This window comes from Corvus kubaryi, unplaced genomic scaffold (genome assembly GCF_017639235.1).
Source record: "Corvus kubaryi isolate FWS band 111438036 unplaced genomic scaffold, C.kubaryi_AGA036_p1.0 125, whole genome shotgun sequence".
In the NCBI taxonomy this organism is placed as follows: domain Eukaryota; kingdom Metazoa; phylum Chordata; class Aves; order Passeriformes; family Corvidae; genus Corvus; species Corvus kubaryi.
The window spans coordinates 893,203-913,171 of record NW_024580660.1 but is presented as its reverse complement, the minus strand read 5'-3'; the positions used below and the strand labels follow the sequence as shown (position 1 = coordinate 913,171).

Genomic DNA, 19,969 nt, shown 5'->3' with positions numbered 1-19,969 from the left:
GCCCTGGAGTGGGCTCCTCCATGGGCTGCAGGTGGATCTGTGCATTCCTGTGGCCCTCCATGGGCTGCAGGGACACAGCTGCCTCACCACGGGCTGCAGGGGAATCTCAGCTTCAGCACCTGGAGCAGCTCCTGCCCCTCCTTCTTCACTGACCTGGGTGTCTGCAGGGCTGTTCCCCTCCCATACTCTCACTCCTCTCTTCTCTGCTGGAATAACACCCGTGCAATAAATTTTTTGTCCTTTTAAAATCCGTTATCAGAAATGTTGCTATCATTCCTGATTGGTCTGTCCTGGAGCCTCCAGGGATTGCCTCTGCCAGACACGGGGGAAGCTTTTACAGCTTCTTACAGAAGCCACTCCTGTAGCCCCACTGCTACCAAAACTTGTCCCTGCAAACCCAACACAGCATTTAAAAACTTTTGAAGGCCTTTTTTTCCATGTACACATCCAACCTTCCCTTTTTCCTATTAGTCCATAACATAGACTCAAGACTCTGCAGCTACTTGGAATGATTAATTATCCACAGGGGTAACACCAGTTATATTGACCCATGCTGATGTACATTAAACTGTGAGGAAGTTCCTCAGTTAGTATAGAATAGTGCAATTGCCACAAAGCTGCTGTAGTTACAACTGATACCAGCCAGTGATGTGCTTCCAAACTTGCCCAAAGTGTTTTCAGGAGACTGATTCTTGGAAATGAGAAGATCTTCCCACATACCAGATGATTAACTTATGGCTGGAGTGTGAGGCTGTTTCTGCTATTGCTGTGGACAGGAATGAATTATATAGCTTAATCAGCTAGGCATAAATATCCAAGATGTTCTGCTGAAGGTGCTTGTGTAGCCACATGACCTTGGATTCTGGTGCTTTTCACTGAATACTTGTATCTGCCTGTGTTGTGGAGTCCACTCTGTAACATGAGTGCTTTAAAATATAGTACAGGTTTCAAATCATGCAGAATTCAGTGCTCTTGCTTGAGAAATAAATGTTATAAACAGGACAGGGAATCAACCATTCCTTGTCCTCTCACATTTCATGGAAATTCAGCAGTGTATTTTACCTCCACTGACATCCAATTCAGTGAGTATGGCTGAGAGATTGACTGGTAAGCCAGACATGACCTAGTGAGGAAATGTTACAGAATATGATGGAAAAAATCAAAATACAGAGAGAAAAGTTGATTTAGGCCAGTTGTGTTTTGGTTGATCAAAATTCTTGGCTATTTTTTATGTCCCTGAAATGTAAGTAATTCAATTACAGTTGGTTTAGAAGTGACATGAAATGCAGCTTCTCTAAAATCAATACAATTTCATAAGAGGTGATGAGTGGGGAGGCTTAAGAAGAGTTTAAGGGTTTGTTGGGGATTTTTTTGCCTTCCGTCTCCTCACTTTGCTGACAGCATGCCTGAACAACGCTGTACTAGATGTTTTCACTGACCATTCACATGGTCAGTGCCAAAGATTGCCCCCTTTAAAACCATTACCATCAGTGTGCAAAATAAATATTTTGTGTTTAAAATATTTTTAATATTTTAAAAACTACTTAAATCTGTAAAATTTCTTTGCTCTGCATGATTTTAAATAAGGATGAAGGTAAATAGGGAGAAAATACTGGCTCTGTTCCTCCTCTGAACACTGTGTGGCAGAAGCGCTGCAAACCAGCCTTTGTGGAATGACATTAGCTTTGGAAGAAAAAACTGCTCTGGCCAGTGTCTGCTTTCCCCAGCAATTCCAGTATCTCTTAAAACATTAACATTTAAGAAAAACATAAAATAATACAGAAATAATAATAGCTCTGCAAAGGAAGGACCTGAATAGAGGAGAAGGCTTTTTAAAATTTAGCTATTACTTTAGTGTAATCAGATGTGGAAAAGATTTGACAAATTACAAATCATTCTTTTTATGCTTTCTGTACAATTGTTTGTTCATCAACAGCTGTTGGTAAAGCCTTTGCTATAATCTATTTCAAAGACTGTTCCCTGGAATTAAACTTTTGCTAGAATAAGGAGCTTCCAATCTTTCAAATGAAAAAGGAAAGGCTTACTTTAAAATCATTACCTGTTTGACTAATATACCAGAGCTACTTTTACTGTGTTAAAGCTACTTTTGTAAGGACTGTTCATAAAAATACATCTTGTGCATTTGTGATTTGTGTGTTGTAAATATAAGTGAGGCTGCTGCTCTGGTTATATTCCTTCAAGCAGCGCTTAAAATTAGCATAATATATTTTCAAGGTTGGACAACTGCTGTTTGACACTCCACTGACACCTTTCTCTGTGTACTTGTACTCTTCATGGCAGGCAGGTTGGCACAAGAGTGGCAGGCACTTTTATGATGAAATAAATTTGTCTTTAGTTCTTGTTACACGTTCTGCTTGCTGAGCTTGCTGAGATTTTTAAATGAAAAAGAGACACATGTGGTTATTGCCTCATAATCACTTATTTTTCAGTAGAGTCAGTGCTCCATAATCCAGTCAAATGCACCTTTTTATTTCACATGCTGTCTTAGATGTTTATTCTCCAGTTGTTTAGATTATGATGAAGGATTAGTAAAGAACAGCTTAGAGGTGGGGATATTAATTTAATCATCAGCATAATTCCTACTGTTGCATTTTGTAGCATGAAGCTAAAGACAAAAATTCCTCTGTTTGAGTGAAACACTGCTGGAAACTGAAAATATATGATGATAACTTTGTTCATGCTCCTTCCAGATCTGTTTTTTGACAGTTTGTTTTCGGGAAAGTTCATTGTCAGAGTGAGTGGTAACTGCTGCTGTCTATTTGTAGAAAACATTAGTAATTTTGAACATTCTACCTGTGGCAGAATGGTGAAGTAATTGTCTGGCTAGGTTTGCAGTCTCCTTTTTAATGGATTTTGTATCTCAGCACTTATGAATACATCATTCTACTTTGGAGAGGGAAAAATCATATATGGAATATCATGTGTTGTTTATTTCCCTAAGTTATTCAGTAGGCCTGACTGATGTAAGAGGGAGACCAGATTTACTAAGATCTGGAAAAAAAAAAATTGGTGTACTGTTAATTAAAATATCCTTTGCATCTTTCTGTGGAACTTTTGCTGGAAAGAGATAAGTAGTGTGTAATCCCTTTGTCTGTTTACATGCATTTGACTCTTAAATTGCTAATATTTATGAGTGCTTTAAACTGTGAATATTTACTGACCATTCCAGAAAGGAACTAGTTTTTAAAATTGCAGTTTCAAACAAATCTGTGCAGGTTTACATGAAGGTGGCATGAATTTTGGAGGCAGAAACCCCTGGTAATTATCCAGTTAGGTATCCCTCCCTTGCAGCAGCAAGTGTGGCTGAAGTAGACACTTTAAACAAGATTTAAACTTCATGGAAATACCCATCAACCTGTACTTTGTGCTGCTGCAATTAGTTTAAGACCAGCTTTGTTCCCAGCACAGCACAGGGCTGGCTGCTGTGTGAGCATCTCCCCTGAGCTCACTTCAGGTGCTGCACAGGTAAAAAAAACACAGAGAAAAATCTTTCAGTTGCAGCAAAAATCTCCTTTCAGGTCCATCACACAATGACCTTGGAGGTTACATTTTGTCCAGACATACAAACTTCTATTACAAAATTGAGATGGACCCAATGAGTCAGACTGGTGCTGAAGTACAGTGATTCCATGAGTCATAAAAATTACATGTATTTTACAGAGAGGAGGCTTTCTGAAGAAGAACACTTGTGGTAGTCAGTAGAAAAAAGAGGGAAAGAAATTACAGTTACAGAAGAAAAATGTGACCTCTGGGTCACCTTGGCTCAGTTTTCTGAGCTTACATTCACTGCAGGTTTTAACTTTTCCCCTTCCCTAAATACAGTACTTGCAGTACCTTTTTCCTGTTTAATTTCTCTGTTTTTCTTCTCTATTCCTTATCATAACATGGTTCTTTAGCTTTTCTCTCACAGCCTGAGCTGGCTTACTGTGTGCTCACCCCCTGGGCTGGGCCTTCACAGCTGCCAAACACCCAGCCCTGCTCCTTCCTTCAAGGTGCATCAGAAGGCACTGGATGATGAACCAGTGCTATTCTTTTACCTTCTTAATTCTTTCAACAATCAGATGGATAGATTTATTTCTCCTTGATATCAACAGGAAGGCTCCCAAATTAGGTGGATCAAGCCTGGGGATTATCCCTTCTTATACTCAGCAGCTGCAGCGGCTGACTCTATACAATAAGAAATAAAGTAGTTTATTACTTTTGTTCCAAGTATTTCTTCCCTTACTCAACACCTTTTCTCCAGTATTGAAGCTTTTCCCACATCATGCAAGTTGGACAGAATGCTGCAGAATAATACTTTGCAAAATTTAGATAAAATTGGCCCAATTTGTTAACATTTGCGTGACAGATCAGCTCAGACCTCTCTCTTCTTATTACAATTAGAAAAGCTGGAATCAATTTTAGTTTTGTTTTTATGATTTTTGGATAAATTACTAATAATGAAATTACTAATAGCTAAATTACTAATAACCAACAGGGAATAGCAGCTCCTGACCAACACACCTTTTCCTGTCACATGGCATGGCCAGGGAAGGAGCTGCAGAGTGGCAGGAATACCATTTTCCAGTCTTGCATGTTTTATTAACTCAAGTAACTTTATAGATGCAATCAATGCAATAATCTGAAGAACTAACACGTCAGTTGATCTTTTTTGTTCAGACAACATTGAATATAATTTAAAATACTTACAGGTGTTCTCTAGCAATTTTAAATATCACTTATGTATCAGGTGAAAAATAACAGGACATCACCAGTTTCAGTGCTAAGGCATACAGCTGTAATCCAGTCATGTAGCAGGTACAGAGAAGCTGAAATATTGCCTGTGCTGAAGCAGGTATACAGATATTAATAAGGCTGATCTTCACATGGAAATAAAACAAATAAAACAAATTGACAAATAATTGCAGATGCCCAGAACATATTATTAATGCTTTTACACAGAACACACTAAACATCTAATCTCAATGTAAAAGCTCAATTACTTTAATCCTTAAGAAGGAAATATTTTATTGGAATGGTTCCCACCCTATCAGTCTCATTTTTTACTGTGTAGTTAGATCCTCCATGGAAGTTTTCAACCAAAAAGTCAGAGTTTGTTTTTGTTGTTAGACACAATTTTGTAGTAGACACAAGGGAGGGCACTGGAGCTCTGTTGCAGACTGCAGCTGGTTTCTTTCACACCTAATTGCTTTTCCATTTGCCGTTTACAGGATTGCAAAGATTTTGTGAAGATATAGAAATGATGATTGGATTCCAGCCAAGTAAATTCTGGAGAGTCTGTTGGGCATTTGTGACCCCAACTATTTTAACAGTAAGCAAAAAAAAAAAAAAAAAGAAAAAAAATTAATGTCTTCTCCAAAGAGTTTTGTTGTTGTATGTTCATTATTGTTCATATGGTGATTAGTAGCTAGAACTTGGATGCAGATACTTAAACACAATGCATGTGTTCTTGCCATGGGTATGTAGTAGAAACAGTGTAAATAATGGTGGTTTTGGTGGAGAGGGATGGCGAGTCTACCAGGAAAATGGTGGCCTTTTCCTGGCCATGCAAAATGCTGCTATGGCACACCACTGCACAGCAGCATTATGGATTATTTTATTTTTATATGTATATATATTTATGTGCACGTGTATGTGAGTGATATTTATGTATGCACAGGGAAAAGACATGATCCTCCTGTCTGCTGTCAGATTGAACTAGGGAAAAAAACATTTTATTGACACATAAACTGATGTGAGAGGGATGCTTTGGAAAGGCTGAGGTGGAAACGCGGGCGAAAAAGAGGGAAAGACAGGAGGAGCGGGACTCTCCCGTCCCCAAATCCCCGGGCCCCGGGAGGTGGCGCTGCGGGCCCGCGCCGCGTCCAGGGGGAAGAAAAAGAGCCCTGAAATGCAAAAACTGAGCGTGTTTGGTTTATTTTTGTTATTCTTCCTATCTCTCTTTCATTTTCATTTCCTCCCCAACACCTTCCTTCGAATTTACTTAGTATTTACTTCACGTTTAGGTCTCAATTTAATAAAAAAAAGTCACAGTCTCAATTTCACCATTGCTATGAAAGTTTTTTCAAGTCCAGGGGTCCAAATCCAGTAACTGTATCTACATTTGCTATCTAGGTTTCTAACACAGTGCTTCCCTCACATTTTAACTGAAGTGCAGATAAAATCTGCAATCACATATAATTTTTTTGACGCAAGAATGAAATAATAATTCCAGCCATTTCAAAAGCTTTCACCTTGACAAATCAGCACAAAACAACAGAGCCTTCTTTCCCCAGTATTTTCTGTCTGAGAGCACGTACCTCCACTTGGATGTCCTCAAGCCTGAACCACAGGTGCAGCAAGATTCTGTATTTGTGTAGAGTTTTAAATACTCATCATTTCACAGCTAAATAGTTCCTACATGTCACACAATCACAGAATGGTTGGGGCTGGAAGGGACCTTAAAGCTCATCTCATTCCACTCCCCTGCCATGGGCAGGGACAGCTTCCACTAGACCAGGTTGCTCAGGGCCCCATCCAACCTGGCCTTGAACACTTCCAGGGATGGGGCAGCCACAGCTCCTCTGGGTGAGTATTTTTAGTGGTTTAGGTACAAGATAAGAAAAGTTTCTGGAATTTCTGAAAAGACACACATTTTGAAACAGTAAGTATGAGCTCAGCTGGTGGGTGGAGAAGCAAAGCAGTGACTCTCCAGTCCTTTGCAGTCACTCCTTCCAGAGAAGGTATATTTCAGGTCATGTGCTGGGAAGTTTCTGTGTGTGCTGTTCTTTAGTGAAGTGTAAGCTTTGGCAAATCTTTCTATTCCTGGAGGAGGAAGAAAAAGGCACTGGATGAAGTTAACAACTTCTTTTCAGTATTGCTAATTCAGGAATGAGGACATTTATTTCTGAAAACTGGAAAAGGTTTAGTTTTCGCAGACAGGAATACCTGTGTGAAGGGACCAATGAGTTTTGGTGGGCTCAATAAAATCCTGACTTGTGAAGAAACAAAATTTTCTATGGTGAGAATAATTTCTCCAATGGGTAAAATGAAGTTAGTCTACTTTTCTCACGTAGATTTTCTTTATCAATTGTCTTCACTGCACTACAGTATTGCCGTGTGGGAAAACCAGGTAGATCTGTCTTAACTAACTGCTGTTTGGTTGTGGCAATGTATGGCTATAGTTTGCAAATCACTCTAAAAAAGTTTGAAGACATAGTCCAGTTTGTAGTGTTAGGATGACATCAGTGGTATTTCTCTTCTCTTGGTGACCTTGTTAAAAATGAAGGCATGTGCACATGGGATTTTTTAGCTCCTTTTTTTTTTTTCAGTGGTTATTTTCAAGATGCTGCCTTAGATCCTGTTTTACGCTTCTGAAGGGAATTGTAAGGCTTTTCTGCAAATTGCTCAGATCCTTTATTAATCAGACTTGTGCTCGTAGCTACTGTCAGTAATCACAACCAGGGAATAGGAAATTATGTTGTTTGTTAAAGAAAACAAATTTGAACTGACCGTGTTTACTCTCTAAACTTGCATGTTCTGTTGTTGTTCTCTCCAAATGCAATATTTAGTGAGCTTACAGTGAGAAATAAATTGACACTGATCAGTCATAATTCAATTTTTATGCAATGGAAACAGACAAAGCAAAACCAAGCAATGAATTCTTTTCTATTATTGCCTCTGTAAAGCTAATATTTGATACATTTGGATAGCCTAATATTAGACTTTCATTAGACTCCACATCTCTGGAACTAAGGCTGATCATTTTTGTATGTGCCTTCACCTAGTTATAGTTCTATAAATCTTCTGTGTGCAATTATTGCAAGCACAGGCATTTCTCAAAAGTTACTGAATTATGCACAAATGTAAGCAGATGTATTGCTGTTCATACAGTAAGTGAAATGGAGTAGCTTAGCATAATCACATTAGGTAAAACTGCCAATAGACATTGTAATAAAGCATGTTACTCTAGGGACAAGATTCTAATTTCAATTATTCTGGCACAAATACAGTGATTTTTGTGGGATTTTGCAAGATTTCCTTGAAACTCATTAGATTCAGGCTCTGACCCACTTATTACAGCTGGTGGCAGCACCCTGCCTTAGGAGTACTCGCTTTTATCTGTATTCCATATACACCAACTCTGTGTGTGGATACTCACCATTTGTTGCATAGCAGGCTTGTTTTGCTTATTCAAACATATTTGTTTTCCTTTCTTGTTCCCAGTTTATTCTCTGCTTCAGTTTTTACCAGTGGGAACCCATGACTTATGGAGCTTACCACTACCCAGGCTGGTCCATGGTGCTCGGGTGGTTGATGCTGGCCTGCTCAGTCATCTGGATCCCAGTTATGTTTGTGATAAAAATGCATCTAGCCCCAGGCAAATTTATTGAGGTAATTCTTCTGTCTTTTTGCTGTTCAAAAATATGGCCGCAGGAGACTGTCTCTTTTATTTTACATTGATTTTTGTGATATTGAATGTCTAATACTGCTAAGATTACTTTCTGGTAAACTAGTTACTGTGTTGCAAAGAGATGCTCAATTGATTCAAAATGCAGACCTTCTACTCCTAGTTTCTCAAAAAACACGATCCTAAATTGTGGAGTGGTTTGTTTCATGAGATCTAGACAAATTTAATGAGGTTTTGCATGGCTTTCTTGGAAGAAAGATGTTCTAGCTTTGCTGGCCTTCTTGCAAAAGCAGAGTGTAGCCATAGGAAGCATCAGCAGCTGGTGTGTATGGTGCCCAGGAAGCCTGGCAATCAGCACTGGGAGAGGTCCGTCAGGAGTTGCCTGTGTGCAAAGTGCACACAGGTGTTTGGGCACTGGAGTCATCCAGGATGTGCTTCACGAGGCTGTGCCACTCGCTGAAGTGCAGGAATAAGATGTAGAGCAAGAAGTCCTTTCATGCATCTCAAGCTACTCGTTATAAAACCTAGCTGGCAATCTTTGCTTTCACCCTTCATCTCTTTATTCTTCTTGAATAAGCTGATCCTTTCTGGCACCTGGGCTTAAAATAATTCCAGGTGGCAATTTATTTTTAATTTAAGTTTCTTTTGTTTATTTTGCTAATTGGATTCCTGACACTTCCCCCACTGCTTCAGAAACGTGGTGGTCACCTTCTTCTCCCCATCCCTGTGTTCTGTCCCTGCCTGTTCCCATCCTGCTGGCTCCTCAGTCCCTGGCAGGGTGTGGTACAGCAATGTCAGCATTTCATCCCTTCCTTGCCTTGCTCCTGTCTTCTGGAGAAGCCCAGCGCCCTTTTTTAGGTCTTTGAGGCTTTCTCGGTTCTGCCTTCTCATCACTGCCTGCTGCTTGTGCTGCTCCCACCTTGAGAGAAGGAACAGACACTTGGTCCCCTTTTTGTAGCTGCTTTTGCAGTTCAGCTTCCCTGCAAATCCCACCGGGGCTGTTTCCTGCTTCAAAAATGAAAAGGAGAGAAAATGTACTAAAATAGTATAATCTTTTTGGTCTCTCAATATGTCACACTACACATGCCTAAGGGAAAAGACCACGCTTCTCTGCTTCCCATAGAGCAAAGGAATTTCATAGGAGAGGAATTTTCACAGTGGTGGGACACCCTAGGGAGTGCATCCAAGCACGTGATTGGCAGTAGGCAGTGAGGCCACTTGTCTAAAGGGCCATTCAGCCCTTGTGTAGAGCAGATTGGAGTGCCCGGGTCAGGAGACAACTGCTCCTACTGGGAATGAGCTAATGTGCGACTAGATTTACTTGGTCCTTGTCTCATAAGCTTCTCTTGCTGAGACAAATGGTTCTGCTCCAAAACTTCTAATGTGTAAAAGTGGCATACATATTGCCACAAAAATGGGGTGCTTTCCTTACTGCCTCTCCCAGTGTGCACCCAAAGAAACACCCAAGAGCTGGATCTGTTTTGAAAGGGCTTCTGCTGAAGCTATTTCTAGTAGTCTGGTATCTCCTCAATACTGAGTCTGCTACATAAAATTATTATGGTTGATTTGGGAGGTAAAAGTTGCAAACTGGTAATTAAGCAGAAATTAAAATAACTGATCGAGAGGTCTGATTCACTTTATTAGGTAATAAACATATAATTATTCCCTCTTAAGTCATCAGAAATATGTTTTCTTTCCTTTTTATCTGTGAATGCACCGATCAAATTATATATTCAATAAAGAACTCAGTGGAAAGATCAGAAAATTTTCATTGTTTGCCAGGTTGACATTCTCCTCTTTCTTTATTCCCGCAGATAGAAATGAAATATTTTGTCACCTCAAAATTAAAATCTTTGTTCATTCATAGTGATATACTACTTTTTGGTCATTTGTATACATTTGGGAAATATACTAAATAGAAATCCAATTATTTTAATGCATTTAGCCACTGCTTAGACCATTGGGCTAAGTAATTGTGCACGTGTCCTTCAGTAAGAGAGCCTCACAGTCTGTAGCAGTGGTTCTGAGCTCCCCTCACACGGTGCAGGGGAGAATGTATAATTAAAACCTGGGCACTTTATCCTCTATTAATCTTGAAAACTTTGTGCAAAACAAATGCTGAGCAGTGGAGCATTGCTGGGCTGTCATCAATAATCTTAAATGAGCCTATTCTCACTTCTTCTGCATTGTAATTCTGCTCCATGACACCAAATGAGACTCTCTTTTCTCTCCCCCACTGCAGCGGCTCAAGCTGGTGTGCTCTCCACAGCCTGACTGGGGCCCGTTTCTGGCCAAGCACCGTGGCGAACGTTACAGGAACATGATTGATCCGCTGGGAACCTCCTCCCTTGGACTTAAACTGCCAGTGAAGGATATGGAATTGGGGACCCAGTGCTAATAATTATTACAAAAGGGTGGCAATAACATTGTCAGGCTTCTCTGATTTTTTTCCCCCCACTGTTTCTTCTTTTCTTTTCCGCAGTGCCTGAAAGTGGTTGCTTAGGAAAGCAGGATTTACTGTTGCATGCTGTAGGGAAGGCCTAACTAGACCACTTCCAGGTGTAGGTGATGCCCGTGACGTGTTCTGTACCTGGTGACACAGCAAAAGCCCTGTGTGGGACAGGTGACATAACCAGGTGTTGTCAGGTGATGTAGGAATAAACAAAACCAAACCTAAAAATCTTAAGAGGAAATGATGTGCGCAGTTTGACCCATTTCCCACAAGCACCCTTGTAGCAGGTGGCTGTGATGGGACTAGGCTTTTGCTACCAGTGTGTTCCAAGGAAAGTTCAGCCCTCAAATATGATGGAAGTGAGCAAAGATCTCCTGAAGCCCTGATGTAAATCCAGCATAAGGCTCCTATAGCAATGGGGTTGCTTTTTCTACACTGACAGCCAACCTTGGCCCATCAGGTCTGCACACCTCCTTTATGATTTATACTAACTTGGAGAGATTGTTATGTTATTTAAACAAGTGGAGACCCTTGAAACAGCACACCAGGAAGCAATATGTGGGGTGAGAACTGAAGCACAATAATCCATTTGATCTTTTCAAGTAGAAAAATAAGAACAAAATCTTTAAAAATGATCAATTGAGACTGGGACTAAACTGCATTTGAGTCTAGAAGTGGTTTGGAAATGGTGCCAGAATTAGTTGTATGGGCATCACTGTTTAAAGTCCTGTCATATGTTTCATTTGATAATTTGGTATCTGTCATTTCAACTAGGAATGCCTCAGTTATACAAAGTGTCTGAAAACTTGCTCCACACCAAGTGCACCTGTGGTTTTACTCACTTTACTCCAATACTCTGAACATAATTTTCCTTGTTTCTCTGCTTTTGTTTACAGTATCTCCTCAAGAAGCCATCATATAATTTGTGCCTAACTTTGTATTCTTACAGTGGTAAGTGTAGTCTAGTTACCACCTGAAAACAGTTATTAGAAGTTAGATGTGCTGTTCAACTTTGTGACTCCCCATTAATTTGCCTATAAGCATCTTTATATAACCTGTAACCTTCAGAGGGTGTATTCTTCTCTTTCAACCAATGGGGAAATAGCAGGACCCCACTTGTCTATATATTATATATATAGCACGTAAATTCTTCAAAGCAGTATTCTCTCTGAAACGTGCATAGGGTATTTTTTTCGTTAAAACATTTGCATTAAATAAAACCCCCCAAATCCACAATAATTAACCACTGCAGTCATCCATATAGATGCAACAATAGATCTAGAAAATGCAAGGGTTGGGGGGAGAGGACAGTTTAGTAGATGGCCATCATAACATTGCATAGCAGTAGGACATCCTAAATCATTACATTCTAGAAATCAGATATAAGCAGTCATATGAATATTAGACTTATGTAGTTTTGTTACCTATTGGGCAGAGTAAAAAATAGAGCTTTTTAAGAGTACATTTATTTACCTAAATAGAAAATTAGCCCAACTTATTGTAAATGCACTAGAATGAGGGAGAAAAATATATCTTCAATAATTGGCAAAATTAACATTTATTATCTTGTTATATCCTATACATACATATATGATATTTTTTAACAGTGATCAGTGTTCATGCAGTGTGTGCTAGTGATGTTTTTGTCCCTATAAATATCTTACCAATCAGTGTAGAAATGATGAGCTTAGTAGTTTAGCCAGTTTTTTCCTCCCCACAGACACTACTGTAGTAGCCTGTAAATGGTTCTTTCCTTTCAGGGGCTGTTTCTATCCCGTTCTTTTGTCTGTCTGTCTTCATATTACAGGGTCTCAGGTAAATCCTCAGTTCATGTGTGTCCGTAGATCAGTAGGTGTGTTGTTTCATCCCGTTGAAGAAAACAAAAAACTAAACTTTACAGTAACACTTCCACAAATTGTTAACTCCTTTTCTCTGTGTGTGTGTATATATATATGTATATGAAATATATTACTCATTTTGCTGAACTTCCTCTTTCATGGGGCAATTAGTGTTGCCAGTTCTAGGCACTGCTGGAGACCTTTAATCCTCACACAGGACAAGTGAAACACTATCAGGGGTTGTCACCCAGGGCAGGGACAGCAGATTCCACAATATTTTACACTGACGCCTGAATCTCCGCTCCACGGGCTCTTGTTGGTCCCTGTCTCACACAGCAGCAAGACAGGACCCTCCTGTGAGCTTCTCTGCCTTAAAGCTGTTCCCCTTTGCTTCAGCTTTGCCTGCTGTTTTAATAAAAGACTTGCTATTCTTGCTTCTGGCTTTTATTTTCCTGACAGAGGCAGGTTTGAGAAGCCATGCTCTGTTTGACCTCATGAAGGTCTACAAGGATGAGCTGGAAATTTGGTTACCACATCTAGGTGGGGCTGAGGGACCTTCCCTGGGTGCAGAAAGGAACCTATTGATTCTGTGATTCTAAGTCAGCACCTCTCTTGAGAATTATGCATTTCTCTTGGGATAAATCGTTTTGGGTCTCTCTTGACCAACACTGCCTCGTACCTCGGTTTGATTTTTGGAGTCCAAGCCACTTTGTCTTCGCCACTGATGTCACTAAAAACCAACAACAAATATAACAAATACCCATAGGTTTGGTCCTCTTTGAAAAAGAGAAAACACAGTCAAATAATTTGAGAGTACTGAATCCTTTCACTTACCAGCTTGTCTCAAGGCTTGCACTGGAACTGGGATTAACTCATTGCCATAAAGTTCCCTCAGTGTAAGGATGTCAGCTACTGCCTACCTGAATTATGAAAGAGATATCATTTGAAGTAATACTGCTGGGGTATGATATCTTTTGGCTTGGATTACCAAACCAGACTGCATGTGAAATTGCAACTGAATTGCTTTCCATGATTTATGTAATTAATCTGCTTGCTTTTAATTTAGATGTTGTTCCTGTGCCTGCTAAGTCATTAGCACAGGATTAAGCTTGAATTTGAAACTCTGTAAACAGATGATGGTGATTTTTTTGCTTGCTGATCTTTGTCTTCAGCTTTGACCCCATAGCTAGGCTTGCAAAAACCTTTGGAAAAGGGGAGAAATGCATATAAAAATCACAGAAGATGTGAAATTTTCACTGTACGTGAAAAGCAGGGGTTTTTTTTGGTCACATGAGACTTTTTCTAAAGTATTTTACTGTTCAAATCTGAAAGTTGAGATTAAATTAACCAGCAGTGTCTTCTTTAACTGAGAAGTTACCTTGAAGTTTGGGAATGCACTTCATTTACCATGTTCTAAGGAAAGTTTGCATGTACTTTGATAATTTTCTAAAAATAAATTTAGTAACTAATAGCATAACAGTAAAGATCTTTAAAAGAAAAAAAAGGAGGGGAAAAAGCCATATTAGTAAAAATGTGATGTATGTACTTTCAGATCTATCTATCTTGTGAGTAAAAAATGTTTAAATTTGGTGAAATTATGATGCATATTTTTTCTTTGAAATTAAATTGAATTTCTGGATGAGCTGAGATGCATTATTGTATGCATTAAAGATTATACCTAATGCAAATGCTTGCCATCTTCAAATTCTTTGGGGTCTTCCTAGTGTTTTTAATATGCAATGTTCAAAACCTGTGTTTCAGCTAGACAAGGCAGCACTTTGTTTCCAAAAGAAGGGTTTAACAAAATGACCTTTAATTGAGAAAGACTTGGATTGTCTTTATCTGATGTTTCAATTGAGTCCAAGTAGTCTTTTGATTCGTTTCTGCTCCACTGACCACATTAGATGTGCCTCCACACTGAAGATCATTGCTTCTGATACACTGTGTGACTATCTCTTGCCATCAAATTCCAACACTGATTTTAAATACCTTTGGTCTTTTTGTTATGTACAGTTGTATGGATAATATGACTTCTTTTTGCCTGTGTTAAAGCAATGTTTATGCATGGCAGTCATTGGTCTCCTGTTGGTTTCTTATTCTGCAGCTCCAATTCTTCTTGCAATCAAGGACAGACTTGTAGGAACTATGGGTTGCAGACAGCAGAGCTTTCTGACCAGAGGCATCCCAGAAAGCTTCTCTGTTCTGCTGTTGCAAGAGACACTTGTTGCTTGGTTTGTAGTTAGATAGTGTGCACATAAGGTACCTGTAAGATGGTCAGAGCTTGATATTCCTGAGGGTCTCAGGTTGGTGACTTGAGGTGGGAGGGGATTTCTGCCTTTGTCACCCTCAGGCAGCCTATCACTAAAGAGAGAAGGTTTTCCTGAGGGGTTTATCATAATGTGAGAACTAGGTTGGATCTTAATGCTTGCAATATTTTTATTTGCCCATAACATTTAAATACATCTTCAGGTAACCATTTGCCTTATAGCTATCTTCCATTGCTAGGAAAATTGACTAAAACATGTTGTTATCTGTCCTTTATATTATGTAGTATTACCTTGTAAGGTAGATGCTTGGCTGGTATAAATTGTCACAGCTTTGTCTGGAGCTGTGACAATTTACACCAGCTGAGAATTTGCTCCCTGTGTCCTATGGCACTTTATTACAGACCCATCGCTGATGGGTTAAATCTTAATTACTTGCGTAATGTCATATATAAATATATATATATATATTTACAGGCATTCTATGGGGTACTGCTGCCTATGGATAAAGATTTGTACCCTAACCAGATCATTAAAATTTTTGCATTAGCTGTATGTGCAAAAGATATATTGTTACAAAGAATGCATCATACATATATCTCATGTAGTACATATTATGTTGCTGTATGTTGTTAATTTCAGATATTATTATTCTTGAGGCCCTACCTCAAATTTTGTATTTATGTGTACAAATGCAATTTATTGTATTGTATATTTGCCTAATATATTTGGATGTGATAAATTAAAATTATTCAATAATGTATGGGCTCTAAAGACTCTAAATAAATGTCCAGTGTTTAAAACAGAAATTACATGAACTTTTCTGGTGAATGAAATGTCTCTTTTTCCACCACCTCCTTCTCCACCCAACACACACCACAAACATCATTCTTACTTAACACACAGCCTTAAGGTATCTGCAGAATTGATCCATTTGATTGTTAGAAACATTGAGCAGCAACTGGAAACAGCCCTCCTGGGAAATGGGGATGTTGCACAGCTGCAGAAACAAGTATCATTTAAATGGCTGGTTTCTTAGCTATTGAGTGTTCTGTACCTTGTGGAACAATTGATTGCTTAACAGAAGACCAACTGGATTTGCTTAAATCCTTCTTATCCTATCAATTCAATCACCCCAAAGGTTGTTAACTGTTAAAAACAGGAGAGGTTCGTATCTACTGGAGATGTAAATGGAGGGCTGAAAGGAGGAGCAAGTGAAGAAGGAAAGTGTAAGGAACAGTTTGGGGTGTTATCATACCTTGTGTTTGAAGTTGAATTCCTGCCATGCGGTGAGGGCCATGTGCCACAACGCTGATTTGGAAAGCAGGTTCTTCCCTTCCCAGCCTGCTATGGAAATGGTACTTGTCCAACCTGTTTCACTGTCGGCAGACACGAGCTTTAGAGAAACTTTCCCCAAATACAGTAGCTGAAGCACGATGTCAGGACGTGTCATCGAAAATGGTAACACAAGAGATACCCGTGCCAAGTGCATGATTCATTTCAGGCGAGGGTCTGAGCCTGAAGACTCTAAGCTACATAAGACTCTGCTCTACATCTAAGTGGCAGGACTGTTTCACCACTTCTGGTACTTCGTTCTGTCTTTAAGCTTGCATTTCTCTGAAAAGTGCCTGCATGGGTAAAGGAGCTGGTAGGACCTGGTGATGGGAGACTACAGTCACTCTTTGCACGTTATCTGTGCAGGCAGATTTCATTTTGGGGAAGTCCAAAGTTACCAGCAAGCATCATGAGAGTCCTGAGAGAAAGCTAAGTGCCACTAATACCCTTATCAGGAGGAAAAACTGAGGCACATGGAATGTGTCAAACACCCAAAATCAACCAGTGTAAGTCAATGATACAACACACTGATTTTGGGAGTAAGAGAGAGTAATTTGCTGTCACCATTAGGCATCTACTGCATCAAATCTTTAAACTCATGGGAACAGATAAAAATCCATGTCCTTTTAACTTGGTTGTATGGATTCACCATGGCCACAATTTAAACCAATGCATGTTACTTAACAACTGCAAGAAAGGCACATGTTCTACTACAGTGCTCACAGGTTTGCTTAGTCTGAAATAGTTTTACTCTTTTGGTGCTGAAATTCCTATGGTCAGCGTGGAGGTTGAAGGACACACACCAAATAGATTATTCAGCTGTAAAGTTTAGTTTAGACTTTTCAGTCTTCCAGCATTAGCTAGCCATGTGTTTGGGAATTAAAAATAGTAAAAAAAAAAAAAAGAGCAGTAGGTATTGCTCCATGACTGTGTACAGAAGTAGAAAAATGATTTCTCTTTGTAAGGTTTCACTCTGATGTATTTGTTAGTTACCTAAGTAATTATAAACTCTAACGTGGATACTTTTAGCCTGCTGAACTGATTCTATAGTCCTTTACAAGTATTTGTCAGTGGGTAAGGCAAACACGGAGTGTAGTAATCCCCCCTCCCTTTCCACCTATTCCTCTTCGCAGTAATTGGGTGTAAGCGCTGCTGCTAATTCTTGCCCTCTACTGGCGGCAAAGCAAACTTGGCTCTTACGGATCTCAGGTATCCCCGTGCAGACAGGCTTTCCAGGGACGCAAGCCTTATTTGTGAATAGAGGAGGTTTTCTACCCCATGAGCTACAGGTGGTGGGCTTTGTTTTTCTTTTATTTTTCTTATTTTTCTTATATATATATAATTTTTTTTCCCAGGTGGAAGCACTGCTGTCTCCCAGGGTTTGCTGTGCAGCTGGCAATGGAGCCCACACGTACTAAGGTACCCGTGAAGTAATAGTGCTTTTAATTGCATTTTAGCTGTGGCACGCAGACAGCCCTGAAACTGCTCAGAGAGACACCAAAAATCCTTCCTCAAACTACAAAATGTCACAAGCTTTGTGGCTGGCAGGACTAATGGTTTAAAACCACACAGTTAGCAACTTCACAATAATTTAGGTCAAAACCAAGATGCATTCAATGACCAACGGAGAGTGCAAGAACAATATTCATAGGAGTATTATCTGAGCTGAAATCCAGCTCACTTTCCAGGACAAACGTTTCACTATTGCAAAAGTACCTTCAGATTTTTTTTTTTTTATTGCTATGAATATTCAGGAACACAGTTCTTATCTGGAAGTCAGGCTTTTCAGCTATTTATACTTCCCATAAGAACATACCAGAAGGTCAGATTTTCTGGTGATAAAGGAAGATGATTTGTTGCCATTAGGGGACGTGTAAGAATAGTGTTGGCTGTAAGAAGGGGATTTCTTGTTTTCCATCCATTTGCCCTATCCTTTCTCCATGTGAGCAGCTGAACATACGTGCTCTCCAAATGCTCTCCAAATGTGTGATCATTTGGGCATTGAGCTGGACTACAGGAAGAGCCACAACTGTGGGACCAGCCTTTTTCAGAGCACTCACTTTTTACCAAGCTTCTTGTGCTACTTTTGCAGTACCTGTGGGCTTTTGGATGCTTATGGTGAACAGAAGAACAAACCAGCAATGGTTAGGATATTCTTCATCCATGAGATTGCTCAAGATGTGTTTGAAACTGGGCTTTACAGCTGATAACATGGTGCAAATTTTTGCATGTACCCACAGTAATTTTTTTATAAATGGCATTTAATCCAGACTTAGGTTAAACAGATCTGTCTGAGAATCATCTACAACCAGTTAAAATTGTATATCCACTTAAGACTCTGCATCAAGTGGAAAATGGAAAACTTGAATTAGATTCAATTTGGTGTCTAGATAGACACAGGTTTTACTACCAGATAAGCACAAACAGATCTAAGCTAACAAGAATTGGATATACAGACCTGCTCCACAAAAAGAAATCTCTAGAATCAGATAGTAACTGCTATGCAGAACACTGATGTTTCCAGGATGGAATAGAGGGGTGTGTCTTCACGTGCTGAGGTACCATTGCCTCTTTGTCTTGTTGCTATGGTTATGTAGAGTGTCGGTGTACATCCACACACACTTGTATACCATGTGTGTACCCCTCCTCACGCCCCGTGGCTGACAACAGGGCACCCTAGCCAAAGGGAAGAAGCTGCAAAGTTACAGTCGAAGAAAAAAAGTTGTTTTGGTGCACTGGAGGTAAATTACTGAGGTGCTTTCTGAGTGGCCACCCCAGAGGTTTCCTGGAGTGCATTACCTTGCTGGCAGCCAGGAACAGCTGTTTCCAGACATCTCACTAATTAAGTAATTAGGCAACCAAGTCAGACTGTTTGCTCTTGCCAATGTAAATGTGTATGAATGCAACTGCACCCCTAAGATGGGCATGATTTTTATGGTATCATCCTAACTTTGTCCAAATGTACAGCTTATTATTTAACGTTTAAGATGGCTGGAATCTGCACTGTGCAGCACAAAATCACGATGAGGGGAAGCAGCACAGAGGATGATCCTGGGGCTTTGAACTGTACATCAACTGGAAATCTCACTCTGCTCCTGTTCGGTAGGGTGGGAACATCATCTGGGGCCAGTAAATTGTCCTTCAAAATTGAATGAGGTGTTCTGCAGGGAAGAGTCATTGCATATAACTGAGGCATGTGGTATGCTGTTCCTTGCCAAGGACCGAGCCAAATTAAAAGGCTGGAACGAAGAAATACTTGAAGACAGGTTTTAGAACAGCTATCAGAGCAGATTCTCATATGGCTCACGAGTATCTTTAAATACTTTACCTCCCTTTTACACGTTAGAGACATGAAAGCGCAGTTACGGGAGTTCAGCAAGGACATGCAAGAAGGCGAGGAATGGCACAGGTTTCTGTATTATATCTCAGAACTTCTTTGTGTTTATTCATACGTGGCATAAATTATTACTACGAGTAAATAGTTAATGAAGGTTGATTCTTACGCCGAGAAGAAGGGGAAGGTGCCCTGGAGCCGCCGGCGGAGCTGCGCGGCCGCACCTCGCACCCGCCTGGGCCGCGGGACGTGCCGCAGCGGGCGGCGGGCACCTCTCGCTGGGGGGTTCCCGTTCCGGGGGAGCGGGGCCGGCTGCGCCGCGCGGGGCTCCCCCGC

The 19,969-nt window shown here is 40.1% G+C and overlaps 1 protein-coding gene across 2 annotated transcripts in view; it reads left to right on the top strand.

Annotated features, from left to right (window-relative positions):
- SLC6A5 (solute carrier family 6 member 5) overlaps positions 1–15,778 on the top strand; it is a 33,925-nt gene extending 18,147 nt beyond the window's left edge. For both annotated transcript variants that reach the window (XM_042021360.1, XM_042021362.1), the window contains exons 14-16: positions 5,232–5,332; positions 8,227–8,394; positions 10,653–15,778. In XM_042021360.1, the coding sequence (XP_041877294.1) occupies positions 5,232–5,332; positions 8,227–8,394; positions 10,653–10,808 (425 nt within the window). In that variant the 3' untranslated portion in view covers positions 10,809–15,778. The remainder of the gene's footprint in view (positions 1–5,231; positions 5,333–8,226; positions 8,395–10,652) is intronic.
- Positions 15,779–19,969: the final 4,191 nt, after the last annotated feature.